General features: G+C 40.3%; 1 protein-coding gene across 1 annotated transcript in view; it reads right to left on the reverse strand.

The window, feature by feature from the left end:
* SMC6 (structural maintenance of chromosomes 6) overlaps positions 1-15,708 on the reverse strand; it is a 1,850,548-nt gene that overhangs the window by 1,349,661 nt on the left and 485,179 nt on the right. Inside the window, exon 10 of the mRNA XM_044068538.1 lies at positions 7,403-7,501. Within this exon, the coding sequence (XP_043924473.1) occupies positions 7,403-7,501 (99 nt within the window). The remainder of the gene's footprint in view (positions 1-7,402; positions 7,502-15,708) is intronic.

A 15,708-nucleotide genomic window follows, 5' to 3' on the forward strand; every position in this document is an offset into this window, starting at 1 on the left:
AATTAGTAGAACATAGGAGGTCATGAACCCCAAGGCTTGCAGTATTTGCCTTGCAGATAGCAGGTTCTTTATGGCCACTAGTTTGAAGTTGTCAAATGAATTTGTTTCTCTGGCGTGAAGAAAGCCATCTGGAAAGTTGTGTTCAAGCTTGCTCCCAGGAATACAATTTGTTGACAGGGTACCAGATATGACTTCTTTTCATTTATGGTGTACCCCAGACAAGTTAGCACCTTTTGTACAAATGTCAGATGATTCAAAAATATGTCCTGGTTTTCTGCCTGAATTAGACAATCGTCCAGGTATGGGTATATTTGAATATTTCTTTGCCTGTAAAATGCAATGACAGGAGCAAGTCACTTTGTGCATACCCTGGGTGCAGTAGATAAGCCAAAGGGCAGTGCAGAGAACTGATAGTGCATGTAGCCTGCTTTGAAGCATATGTATCTTCTGCAAAACTCCCCTGATTGGGATGTGCAGCTAAGCTTCCTTTAAATCCAGTGTTGCCAACGAGGCATCTTTGCCTAGCATAGGAAGTAGCTGGTGAAGAGTTAGCATCTTGAAATTTGGAATCACCAAAAAAGTGTTTAAGGTAGAGAGGTCCATGATAGGACGCCATGAATTGTCTTTTCTGAGTACCAGGAAAAGTCTTGAGTAGAAACCTTGTCCCTTTTTCTCTTCTGGTAAAGTATGAATAGCCTTTAAGCTTAAGAGAGAGAGTACTTGCTTTTGAGCCTCTGCCCATTGATTTCGGGGTAGATCTGGCCAACCGTTTGGGGTTGGTAACATGTGGAAGTGAAATATGTATCCTTGGGAAACTATATTTAAAACCCATTTGTCCTGGGTAATGAGTTCCCAGTTTTTGACCTGCAGAGCAATCTTTCCCCCTAAAGGAGCAGTCAGTTGAGAAGTGCTTGGAAGTTTTAAAGTCAAGTCATTGAGACAGCTTACCACAGGGGGAGGGGGGGGGGCGGGGGGGGTCTTACTACTCGTGGATTTGGAAGCGGAAGCCCCCCACTGCGTAGTCTTTTACGTACCCTGGGACTGAAACCTGGGGCTTCTGCTGGTTCTGGGTTTGGATTGAGAAGGCCTGGAAGAGACAGTTAAGGACCAGTTCTTAGAGGGCCAATCCCTACTAAATCTTGGAGGCTGAACTTGTAGGAAATCCTTAACAGTTTGCATAGATTTAACTTTTTCCTCCATCTTTTTAAGAACTTCTTCTGCTTTGATGCCAAACAGACGGTCCTGACTGTCAAAGATTCCTCATTAAGCCAAGCATGCCTTCTAAGTACAGATGCAGTGACAGCAGCCCTGCAAAAGGCCTCTAATGAATCAAACCCACATTGCAAAGTATGTTTTCCAACCTGTTCAGCAGAATGCATTAAATCCTGTAAATCTTTATTTTCAGCACAATCAGGAATCAATATCATTTTCTGTTTAAGCAATCCAATAATAAGCTGATACTTTAACATATGAAACTGACAGTTTAAGGCCCTAATGGCCAAGGTTGCAGAAGTGTATACCTTCTTACCCCAATCTATACAGCGCCCTGGAGTCTCTATCAGAAGGGATGAGATTTTTGGCAGTAGTAGTCTTAATGCCCTTGGGTCCCTGTGAAATAGTCTCAGGATCCACAGTAGGATTTTTAAAAAGGAACTTGTGAGAATCAGGAACCCTGTAATATCTATCAGATTTTCTTGGAGCAGGAGGTAAAGAATAAGGGGCCAAACTAGATTCTGAAAAGGCATCAACAATGTCTAGTACAGGAGGGATAGCTAAAGGCCTGTGTTGAGGCAGGAGTAAGAAATCCCTAAGCCTCTTTTTTGAATCAGAGTAATCCTGGCTTTCCCAGCGGAAATGCTCCCTAAGAGTATGCAAGGTTTCACCAAAAAGAGAAATCCTCCGGAGGGGAAGCAGAGGGAATACAGTCCTCTGCATCAGAATCCTCATAAGTAGATAAGGGTAAATCCAGGTCATCAGAAGAAACAGAAATTTCAGAATCCTGGTCAGAAGGTTCAAATGCAAATTCAGTCCTAGGTCTCTTAGAAGGGGGGGGGGGGGTTGACTTCCCCTAATTAAAGTAATAAGGTCTTCAGCCATTCTTATCATTTGGTTTTAGGCATACAGGCCTGAACATGTGGTCTGGGCGTCTGTTTTCCAGGCATGGTTCAAGTTTTAGGCCTTAAAGAAGAAGGTGGCACTGGTTTAATATGCAAGTCTGTATACCCGAATACACCCTCAGAAGCCAGTGCCTGCACACCGGCTCCGGAACCATCCAAGGTAGAGACATCCACAGGTTCCACAGTTGAAGCATCTCGCGGCATACCGGAATCCGAATGGGACTCAGTAGAGGCCTGAGAATCAGAAGTAGCGAGTATTAGGGGCTGCAAAAGCGCCTCACTGAGTACCGGCGAACTGGCGAGTGGCTTAGGAGAAGCGTCATCAGCAGCTTTGGACCTATGCGACCTGTCTCTGTCTTTATCTTAGCGTTTTCTTTGGAATGCCGATAGTCGGATGGCTTACCTAAGACATATCTGGATAACTGAACTGAGAACCGAAATATTTAGAAGCGTAAATAAACAGACGACAGATAGTTCATTGGTTAAATAAGGCACAAAACAGACAGCAAGGTACGTCGTGGTCAGGGCCTAGGCAAGGAATATAGTACGAATGAAAATCTTTATGAGCCATTTGCTTTCCACAAGAAATGCAATTATCAACTTTTACTGACATCAGAAAAGAGCAAGAAAAAGTTTCCTCAATGGGGTACTTAGCTTTAGTTCAAGACTTCGGTTCTGAAACTCGAAAACGAAAATTCGGCAGACCGGCACTTGCGAGCTGCTTCTTCTTCAGGCACCGCATGGCACGAAAGACTGATGTAATTGCGTCAGCTGCATGCTTTATACCCTTGACGACCTGACGTCATGGAAGATGAGACAACAACTGACGCAGGACCCAAGACTTTGATAATTAGGCTGACTGAGGGGTACTGCAAGCAGATAACCCAAATGTGTTGACTGCAACAGTGAAACACGAAGAACATCTGTAGTAGCCCGTTATTTTTTAGCCGTAGTGGCCTGCTATTTATGGATTACTTCTTTTTTTCTAAATTCTTTTTTTGTTGCTAATTTCGTGCAGAATGATATGCCCTGTCACTGTTTTCCCTTTGCCTTTGCAGGGAGGCAAGCCCCCCCTGCACCCCCCCCCCCCCGCTACTTCAATATAACAACTCCGAGAGCAGGAAATTTACCATGCATTATCTGGGACATACATGTTTAGATGCTGCCTGACAACATACAAAGTGAACTCACAACATTCTCATTTCAGAGAAAAGGCCTCACAGATTTACTTTGGAAAGTGGTGCTAATGTATGAAATTGATGACGTGGAAACAAACATGTCTTTTACTGTTATGTTAAAAAGCAGCTTGCATGAGGAGTGCAATTATGTTTTGTGTGTTTTATTTTTATGCATTGGTTGCCTAAAGTCACAGCAGAACCCACTACAGCTTAGAAGCCATGGATATCTAACACGAATACAAATGTTTCAATCAACTTTTTTGTAGTACGTCTTTTACTGTCACTTATATTGCTCTTGAATGACTTTGAACACTCACATCTCACATATGCTAATCAACAATCACTGTATGTATGATGTTACTGGCAAATCAGCATGGCATGACAGTCATTCATCATTTGCATGCTACTTCACAGGTATTAGGCTTGTCAATCACCTTAGCCATGCCCACTCATGCATGAAACTGCCAGTGAGCCAGTATACTACAACATCGCCACATACTGTGAATTTTGAGAATCCTATATCTGTAAAAGTATATGTATTGCACTTGTGCATTCTCTCTAGCTAATGCAAAATTGTATGCTGAGTTAGCTACTCTGTTTAAACTTACTAATGTAAAACAGTAATTATTTGAACTGGAGCTTTTCTCCTCGGGTCTCCTGGACCAACCCAGTTAACAAATGCGGGGGATATATATATATATATATATATATATATATATATATATATATATATATGTATATATATATCTGTGTGTGTGTGCATATATAGATATATATATATATGTATATATATATATATATATATATATATGTATGTATATATATATATATATATATATATACATACATATATAATGACGGAAGTAAGCAGGCACAACACCAGAGGGTAGAGTCCTGTGGTTAAATCCAAATATCGCAAAACAGAATATCGCAGAACGAATAATAAAACATCCACAGGATTCAAGCAGAGCACTCCGGAATTTTTTGAGTCAAGAAGAGAATAAATAATAACGCGGACTACTCGAACAGTCCAGTTTTATTAACAGAAGTAAGCGCTTTCACCATTCGGCTTCATCAGACATGAATTAAAAAGAATGAAACATTTAAATATCTAGCCCTTGCATCTCATATATAACGATAAAGAACATATATATATATATATATATATATATATATATATATATATATATATATATATATATAAATGTGTGTATATATGTATGTATACACACACACACACACATATATATATATGTATGCATATATGTGTGTGTATGTGTGCCTATATATATATATATATATATATATATATATATATATATATATATATATATATACATATATATACATATATATATATATATATATATATATATATATATATATATATATACACACACACACACACCTGTGTGTGCTCCCTTTTTTTTTTTTTTTTTACTTTTCACCCCCTGTGCAGGGCACCATTAGCTGCCACTGGTTACTCTTGATCTCAGATGCTGGTGGGAGTCTTTCCTTAACCCTACAACCTGATCCAAATTCATGCTGTCTGAGAGGAGAAGTTAGCATTTTATTGGAAATGCCCCATCCAATGTGCACTGGCATAATGCTAAAAAAGTCTGTTGGTGTGTTCCCCAGAATTCTGCAAGCTTAATATAGAAACATCACTGTACTGCTGTCCTTGAACTGAGTCCCTTTTAAAATTACACAAAGCAACAAAAATAATGCCTTATGGTAGACTGCTGACCCCTAGTTTCCCTTTATGACTAATACAAAAGATAAAGGTATATCAAATATTAAGATTATTTGCTAAATCAAAAATATACACAAGGTTTAAAGAACCAAACGTGAATATACTGCACGACTTTTACAGAATCTTATGCGCTGCAGAAATGTTTGCATACATTTCTTTAAGGACTGTTAACAGATGCTGATAAAACAGATCGTTTTTAGAAGACAATTAAATGAAGGGTCAATTATTCCATTCAAATGTAGTTTTTAATTATAATATAGAATACTTCTCAACCTCTTAGAGCAAGATATCTGGACAAAGCCATAAACAAAAGTTGGACAAAGGCCCAAAAATAGGAACCAGTTTTAAATACTGCTCTTACCAACTTAGAAAGTTGACAGAATAACAAGTTTGCATTAGCATGAATTTTCTGAAGGGTATGAAGTGTGAAAGTCCAATGTCTGTCATTATTTTCTAACTTCAGGGTGGCTTTATTATCATTTTCTAACTTGGTCAGGGTGTTCATATGGTCACCCAGGTTTAGGCTTGTCCGACTGGGGTCCGGGACTACCCTGTACCCGTTTGAAAGTCAGACTTAGCACGTGGACAAGGTTACTCCAACTGTTAGCATCCTACCTGTGGTTAGAGATGCAGGGGTTTTGCCCACCTCTGGCCAGCTTGATATGTCAGCACTAGATAATACGGGTGTTCTGCTGCTGTTTTCCTTCACAGTCCTTATGAATGCTTTCTTGTGCCCATGTTCGTTCTGTGTATATATATATATATATATATATATATATATATATATATATATATATATAAAATGTGTGTAATATCTGTACGTACGCATGCATATACATCTACATGATTAATTACTTTGATCATACTGTTGAATGACTGTGCTGCCTGCTACGTTTGTGATAACATCAGAGTTAGGTATAACTGCTGTGGCCTAGTGGTAAATCACATTGGTTGGTGTGTGTAGGGTCCTGGCGTCGAGCCTGGCTGAGGCGGTTTATTGAGTTGCTGGGCAGAACAAGGGCCATTGGACAAAGGGTAAGTAGAACACTTTTCACCAGCGGTTTTCCTTTTTGCCATGTTTAACCGCCGTTTCCTGTCACGCCAACACCTTTTGCATTTTTACTGTGATACGTCACCCAATTCACATTGCAATGGTATTATATCGTTATACAGCATAAAAGAGCAGGAAATGCTCATATACGGATTACACATCGAATAAAATAGCTGGGAGGGTGGCCTAATGGTTAAGCTGTTTGCCTTACAAACACAAAGTGCAGGGTTTGAGTCTCACAAAGGATAATTGGCTAGGCATAAAATGGCTTGCAAGGGCAGTTAGCCTAATACTAACCTATGAATGATTTGCCACCAATTTGCCAGAAAATCACAATTTTATGAAAAGCAGAACAGAAATTTGATGCAAAAATCTGTACACTTGAGATGTATGAATGTAACAAAGTTAAGACTTAAAATTTCCTCTGAAGAAGACATATTAGAGAAATCCAACTGAATATACTGCCAGTGCTGTTCATCTGCTGTACTATCTTAGAATGGAAGACTAAAACAGTTGTGAAACTGTCATATGTGTGCCCCCCCCCCCAAAAAAAAATAAATAAAAACAGATGACACTCAGCATCAGAGAAGATGTTTGTGAACTGGAAAGCCAACAAACCAGCAGCCTCATGATGACTGATGTAACCAAGTAAAAGCCCATTTGTTTCACTACTGAAAAATTCTTACGTGGATCTCTAGCTGAAAAGACATAGAAGACTATGTCCTGCATTTTTCCAAGATCTGGAAAGTCTTTTCCTCAAACAAAAGAATATGAGAACACTTTTGCTGCAGGTACTAGAAATGCTAATCTCCTGCCGTGTTCTAAATTTATCATAGCCATTAAAATGCAGAAACATTGTTTATGAATTTTAGTGGACAGTATCTGATAACCGTAATTATACCCACTTAGAGAATGATATAGGAAGAGCTAAGAGGAAAACATCAACTAGAAGAAAGACATTTTTAACAAGAAAACTAAATGAAGTAGCAATGGTAATGAGTCTAAAGTGCTGAAAAGTAGAAAGAATGAAATGGAACTTTAGTGATGGATTTTTCCATTATACAGATGTTAGCCATTGTGAGAAAAAAATCAGTGATCCTAATAAACACTAAAACGTTTTGGATGGTTAATTTAGGAATTTCTGTTACTCATAGCAGTATAATGAAAGGAATAACCCCTAAAGATTAAAAAAAAAACAAATTTTTACAAGGTCCAAGCAATTAAAAAGAACTTTAAAAGGAAACTAAAGACACCAATTTTACCTTCATCCAATTTTAAAACATGTAAAAATAAAGTCTTGTACCTGACATTCTTCCACTCTCTGATCATACTTGACTGTTCGAAGACTTTCAGCTTTTAACTGATCACGAAGTGGCTGGATCTGCTTATCTAGTTCATTAACCTATTAATAAGAAAATAAGTCCGTGAATATTTACTTTACAATAGATATAGCGCAGGCATTTGCAGTCACTAAAACTGGGAAAAAAAGAACTCTAAGCAAATGTATTCAACTGATGCTGAAGGTCACTTCTGGATGACTATTTCCTGTAGGAAACTATTGATGCCCACACCACTGCTAATGTATCTTACCCCTACGCTGCCCACAACCCAGGGTTAAGAACAACGGCCCTCACCTAAAAAACACTTGGGCTCAAAATTCAGTTAACTATAAATAGTAGTACACATCCTGTAAACGAACACTACTAACTCGTATGCCTTAATGCTTTCAAGTAAATAAAGCTATACCTACTGCTAGTATGAGACATACAATCGTTTGCATGAAACAACAATACGCAAAGTTGATGAGTTTTGGTTTAGAAAAGCAGGACATAACCTATTCAACAGTCTGGTGCAAATGCTTCAAGGAACCTGAGACCAGAGAAGTTAGAACAACTCCTTTCTCCACAGTACTCTGTAACCCAGTCCTGCTACAAATCATTCTCCTCATGTTACCCATTTGCTTTTACTGATCAGTGAGTCAGGGTCAAACTTGGGATGACAGTTTTTGATGCTGGTGGGAGAGATGATACCATGCAAAACAAAATGCTATGATTGTGAAAGGAGATCAGGAATGTCATGAAGTGTAAAGGTAGAAAAGAACTTTCAATGCAGGAAGGTATGGGAGCAGATCAATGTGATTTCTGGACTTTAACAAATTTCAAATGCAGAAGGACAAAACAAATGCATGGTACTTGCTGATCACTATAGAGCAGAAGATACACCTGTCGCAAAGGATGCAAGGAAGCCAGGTCACGGCACTTGTTCATACACTGTAGTGGTTACTAACTGAAAAAAAATTAACCCAGAAAATGGAATAAAAAATAAAAATGAAAACACTAGAGATAACTAACAAAAATAAGGATATTATACCTACTAACAGCTATGCTCTACGGGATAAATTAGTACAGCCTTTAAGTTTTAGGGTTCAAAATATTCATTAAATGATGCAATCAGGAAATGAACAGTTTTGTGTTGTGAAACAACTTTTCAGATAGGTGACTTTTGAAACATTTGCTTTGTTTGACAGATATGTGAATATCTTGAAAAAGAAAAAATATGTTTACCTGTGGAATTAGTACATATACATGAACTGACCACACATATATAGCAGAGCCTACTAAAATCCACTGCACACGTTAACGTCCTAATGTATTTGCTACAGGAATCCAAATTACTGCTAATTCTCTCCCAATAAAAGTTTATGCTTTTCACTCCTTCCCAACATCCACCAAACCTGCCAAGAACAACCATAAAATCCTTGATCACCACCAGCATCAAGTGGGTTTCCCATACTAAGCTAATAAGAATAATTGTGGATGACAAGCTAAAATCTGACAACCACATATAGCACACTGTCCTAATAGGAAGTGTGTCCTTTTGTACAGACATAAACAATTCTTAACTAACCAAAGCAGAATACCAGTTCCTCTTAATACTAGTTTGACATAAACTTCTGCTATTCACTAACTTCCAAACATTATAATTAGCTACGCCTAAAGAGCGTTACAATAAAAAAAAAAAAAAAAAAAAAAAAAAAAACAGATACATTTGCTACTGGACACAATATCAGAACCCATCAATGCATAACACCTAGTATCCTGTTTTTTGTTTATTTTGTTCTTTATTTCTGTGTTATTTATAGCACTTTGTGTACTGTGTATTTTTCTAGCTAGTTTCACTGTGTGTGAGGTATTAACTGGAAATTGTCCACATTTAGTAAGCATCTGTTGGGTTGTTTGTTTCTGATAATTGGTTACAGTAAACTCTTTTTTTCTAGAGGCTCCTTTAGCTGTTTAAAACTTTCATTTAAAGGCTCACTGCTGCTTTTCAGCTGTGAAACATTTCTGCAGTTTGTTTCCCACCCTCCCTACCTGCTGGTATAGTGTTTTTATAGTTGGTGGCTTTGCAGTTGCCCACTCCTAGTGTAAATTTGATCTGGGACCCTCCTCCCAGTCTAGTGTCATTACCTCATTCTACCCAGTACAGGGAGAACATTTGAGAAGGACAATCTGCTTAGTTTCGGCTACTCCTTTCTCTCTTTCCACTAAAAAAAAAAAATTATCTGCTTTTACTGTATTTGTGTTTTTTCCTACTTTATTTTGCTTTTGCGTCATCTTAAAAGTACTCAATTGTATTTATTACTGCTTGGTGTAACTTATTCTAAGCCTTTTAGTTTAAGCACTTGGGCTTTAGACCAGTTGTTTTACATTAGGAATGTTTGCAGGCTGCACTGTGGTGGCAGGACAGGTAGCTTACATCCTTCTAAGTTGGGAACTGCTGATTGAGGGCTCAGTGTCTGTTATTCTAAAAGTGTATTAGTTCTGGTTTAAGTACCTAGGCTTCAGGCCAGTTATTTTACATTAAGAAGGTTCATGGTCTGCACTCTTGTGGGAGAAGAGGCTGGACTCTGCCCTTCTGAGCTGGGAATTTCTGGTTAAAGGCTTATAGTGCCTGCATATTTGAACTATTTCTTACTGTAATTGGTACATCTTGTTTGCTGTAGCAAAGATTAGATCCAGGCCTGCTGAATCTAGTTTTGTTTGTAAGCTTGTTATTTCCCTGAAAAGCTAATTCCACCTAAAACGTGGCTTTTCAGCGCTTCTGTGGATTCCTAGTGATATCTGCATTGCTTACTGTACTTATTTCCTTGTTTCACTTGAAAGAAAGTTACTGTTTGTCATTTTTGCATTTAAGTTACCTGGCACTTGCTCACTAAAGCAAATATAAGTCAGCACTAAAAAATTAAAAGCACTACACCCTCACAAACTCCCGCTGGAGTACCTTGCTCCCCATTGGCCATTTTTTTCAATTATAAAGAAATTCCCAATACTATTCTAGCATGTTCAAAGGTCAGTTGTCAATCTCCTCTCCAGTCCAGCTGGTGAATCTGGGAATCATGAGGCAATGTTACAACTGCCTCATGTACACAGACAACCCTCTCCTCCTCCCAACAAATTCCAACACATGTGACAGATGCAACCATATAGCCAAACTGGAGGCTAAGCTCTCTCAACTCAGTACTGGCGTAACCAGTCAGGAGGAGAAGGAAACCACACTCACTAAAATTCCAGTCTCACATAGACCTACCACGACAGCAAACCAAACACAAACACACAAAAACATATTTGGAGGCTCTAAATAAAAATCTGCCTAAGCAGCAGAGACCTCCAAAGCAGACACCCAAGCAACCGCTACCCCAAAACAAAACACGTGCAACACATAGCTCACAAAGCCAGTGTGCCGAACAGTCACAGCCCTTAAGGCTAAACAACACACCTGATACACTTGTAATTGGTGACTCTATCATCAGGCACACTGACGTCCCACTCACCAGACTGAACAAGGAGAAGGTCACGGTGAGCTGCCTGTCGGGCGCTAGGATCCGCCACATAACACAAGCACTCAGGTCACTCCAAGGCAAGTACAAATATGACTCAGTCATTGTCCATGCTGGTGTGAATGACCTGAGACGTACCTCCCTGGACTACATGAAAAGAGACATAGAGGAGCTCTCTTAGCATGTAGCCCAGGCCAGTATGACCCTGACCTTGAGTAGCATCTTACCCTCACCAAGAATGATGCCACAGTATGAAGACAAGATTATCAATTTCAACAACTGGCTTAAGTATTGGTGTCATTCAAAGGGGATCCAATGCCTGTCAGCCTAGGATGACATGCTCGACAAGCCACGATGCTTCGCTAGGGACAGCTTGCACCTGTCACCCCTGGGCTTTCGGATATTGGCAAAGGCTCTTGCTACCCCCATAGTGCCTTTTTTAGGCAAGGCTCAAAAGACAAACCCACCTCCATAGGTATCACAAGGGATAAGAAACTAAGAGTAATGCTACTCAACCCCAGAAGTCTAAACCTCAAGATGCACGCACTCGAAACTCTCCTTAGCATGGAGAACATCGATATCTGTGCAGTAACAGAAACCTGGTTCAAGGCTCTCGAGAGTACCCCAGCACTACCAGGTTATACCTCATACCATGCTTTTCGGCCCCAAAACTTGGACCGAACCACAAAAGGAGGGGGAGTATCAATATTCGTCAAAGATACCCACACCTCCAGGTTGGTGACACAGCATGAAGCATCAGAGACTATCCATGTGCAACTAACCATGGGTAAAACTGCCTTCCAGTTTATAGCCTGCTACAGACCACCCTCCCAAACCCAGGAACCCCACTCGGCCTTCCAGAGAACACTGGAAAATATGAAGGTCTCTCCAAACACCATTATATTGGGTGACTTCAACTACCCAACCATAGACTGGGAGCATTACTCTAGCTCCAACACCCTAGCCCAAAGGTTCCTAGAATTTATAAACTCAACTGCTATGGAACAACTTGTTACCACTCCCACAAGAGGGGAATACATACTGGACCTGATCATCACCAACATGGGGACTCTATGCTCCAGACCAGAAGTGTATCCCTCACTGGTAAGATCAGACCATAAACTAATCTCACTGGATATTCACATCCCGACCCCACCCCATGCCCAGAAAACCAGAGTGAAAAACTTCTCTAAAGCAAATTTCACACTCCTCAAAACCAAGGTGGAATCCTTCAAAGCCCCCGGGCGTGTGGATAATACGGCCCAGACCGCAAAATCCTTTATAAACATACTCTATGAACTCCTTCAGGAATGCATGGATCATGCAATCCCAAATAAAACCAAGACCCAATCCTCCAAAGGCAGACGTCCTGTCTGGTGGACCCCAGCCATAAACAAACTATACAATAGAAGGAGGAAGCTACTACATGATAGAGCAAAATCCCAAAAAGGGAAGGCATCTCTGATCAGTATTAGCAAAAAACTACGGGCACTCATAAAATCGTCTAAGGCCAGCTTAGAGAGAAAAATTGCAAAGGACACTAAGGATAATCACAAGGCGTTCTTTAGTTATGTTAGGAAACTGGGTGGGAATTCCCAGATATGCTCAGAATTAGTCCAAAATGACAAGAAAAATACACCGAACCCACAGACATTGCCAACATCCTAGCTGACAGGTTCAGCGCAAACTTCTCTCCCCCCCCCCACCAAAAGGGCAAATATCTATCCCAGCAGAGTGCTGCCCCCCTGACATCTCAGATGCTCAGGTAAGAGCCGCCCTCTCCAAAGCAAAAAACACAGCATCAATGGGACCAGACGGTGTCCCGGATTGCATCCTACATGAACTCCAAGAAGGGCTAAACCCAAACATAAAACTACTGTTCAATCTCAGCCTTACTACAGGATGTGTGCCCAAAGAGTGGCGTACAGAAACAGTGGTCCCTCTCCATAAGGGTGGTGCCTCAACGGATCCTGGAAACTATCGCCCCATAAGCCTGACTAGCTTGGTCTGCAAAGCTATGGAAAGGATCATCATGGACCTCATAAATAAAGATATTGGGGACCTACAGACACTGGATCCTACCCAGTTCGGCTTTGTTAAGGGCATATCCTGCCTCTTAAACCTGGTCAATTTCTTTGAAACAGTCACCAAGGCCATTGACGAGGGGAAGGTGGTCCACACAGCCTACCTGGACCTCGCAAAAGTCTTCGATACAATACCCCACTCGGGCATTATAGATAAGCTCACCAGCTTAAATATAAACCCCTATTGTCACTAGATGGATTGCAAACTGGCTCAAGGACAGAACCCACATGGTTAGAATTGCTGGAGCCATGTCAGACTCCAAACCAGTTACAAGTGGTGTCTCACAAGGCTCAGTCCTGGGACCTCTCTTGTTCAGTATATATTTCTCAGAGGTACAGGCCAACATGGAAGGAATGTGGCTGACCAAGTTCGCAGATGACTGCAAACTGGGCGCCATAATCGACTCTCCAGCCATAGAAACAGACAACTGGTGCCAGAGCCATGGCCTCAAGCTAAATGCCAAAAAGTGTATAGTCATCCCCTTTGGCAAAAACAAAGTGCCCACAAATTACCACATAGGTGGTAATACATTAAATACAGAAGAAGTAATTAGGGACCTGGGGACCCAAGTTGATAGCAATCTCTCATTTGACAACCACGTGGCCAAAGTGGTTAGAAAAACATTTTATATAGCACACCTAATCATGAAGGGATTCACATCTAGATCAGGGGAGGTCATCGTGCCTCTTTACTCATCCCTCATCAGGCCCATAATTGAGTACAATGCCCCTTTTGGAATGTACCTTACCAGACACCTGCAGCAACTGGAAAGACCCCAAAAGTACCTCACCAAGAGGATCAAAGGGCTCAAACAGATGCCATATGCTGCCCGGTTAAAGAAACTCCAGCTCTATTCACTGGCATACCGCCTGTTCAGAGGCGATCTGTGCCTGACGTATAAAGCCATGTCCAACCCGGAATTAATGGACATGCTGCACCTCAGAAAATCCAAATCTCATCGAGCTACGCGCTCGACAGACTTGAACCTCAGCACTGAAATAAATAGGACATGCTGGAGGAACAGATTCATAACCCAGAAGCTCCCTTCACTCTGGAATAAAATCCCAGTCCAGGTTAGGCAGAGTCCCTCATTGACTCTCTTCAAGAGGAATCTTGATGAGTGGATGGGAGATCGTAGATTTACCACGGGTATCACTTCTGTGTCACTGTTAGACAGAGGCACAGTATACTAACCTCGAAAAAGGGCATAGCAAAATAAATTTAAAATGGGTGGCGAAAGCCAAACACATTCTGGCTAGGCTTATAAATGCCCTAGGGCAGATAGCCTAGTATGAACCTACGAACAGCGCTAATTTTCCCACCTACAAATTGAACCTAAACGCACAGGCTTTCGTTTTGGAATCCTTGAAAAAGTGCCAATAGACCCTAAAGAGGGAGATTGGGAAAACTGGTATTATATATTGAAGAATTTAAGGAACTGATGTCAGATGCACAATAAAATGAGGCAAATGACAGAGTATTTACTTATAAAACAGGAAATCGGAGAACAGAAACAGATACAAGTAAGTTTAAGGGAAAAGGAGAAACAAAATCTTGTTTTCAGATCACTTACGATATATGGGCAACAATAGTGTGTGCAAATATGAGTTCAGAGCAGCAAAAGGAATTCCCCTCACACACACACATATACATATATATATATATGTGTGTGTGTGTGTGTGTGTGTGTGTGTGTGTGTGTGTGTGTGTGTGTGTGTGTATATATATATATATATATATATATATATATATATATATATATATATATATATATGGATTCACTTTATAACCTCGAAATACTGAAATATCGAATCCACAAAACACCAACACAAAAAAAAAACGCGAAATTCACAACACCGAAAAAAACGCACACACTATACCACACATACACCACAACACCCACATCACAACATAAACAAAACTACACACATACACAACTCATACACACATAAGCAAGGGGCAAGCCCCCCTGCACCCATGTGGGGGGCTGCGACCCCCACCCCCCCTACTTATATATACTAACTCCGAGATCGCACAAACACAAAACAAAAGCCAACTCACACATGCACATTCTCCGACCCCTCACACACACATCAAACACATCAGCGCACACATACACACACACACACACTAACTCAAACTCAAAACCCTTAGAAAACACTTACCTGACATAACACCTACATCCACAAACGGCACCGCGCACCATCAAAACACAATCCCGGACATTACGCAGCATAAGGTCATAACCACGATTTCGACATATATTCGTGTTCGCGATTATGACCTTTCGCTATTTTTAACAATCGGCTTTATAGTCTCGAGATACTGAAATTCAACATTTCAGTAATTCGAGGTTATAAAATGTTTATATATATATATATATATATATATATATATATATATATATATATATATATATATATATATATATACACCCATGAACTACCACATAGGTGGCAGGATACTAAACATCGAAAGTGTGATGAGAGACTTAGGGACACAAGTGGACAGTGGTCTCACTTTCGATAACCACATAGCCACAACAGTCGGGAAATCCTTCTATGTGGCACACCTCATCACTAAGGGCTTTTCATCCAGAAAAAACAGGTCATTATCCCACTGTACTCATCCCTCATTAGACCCATTATAGAGTAGAATGCCCCATTTGGTATGTACCTCACAAGACAT

Source organism: Protopterus annectens, chromosome 1.part0 (genome assembly GCF_019279795.1).
Source record: "Protopterus annectens isolate FY-2018-M chromosome 1.part0, PAN1.0, whole genome shotgun sequence".
Lineage (NCBI taxonomy): Eukaryota > Metazoa > Chordata > Ceratodontiformes > Protopteridae > Protopterus > Protopterus annectens.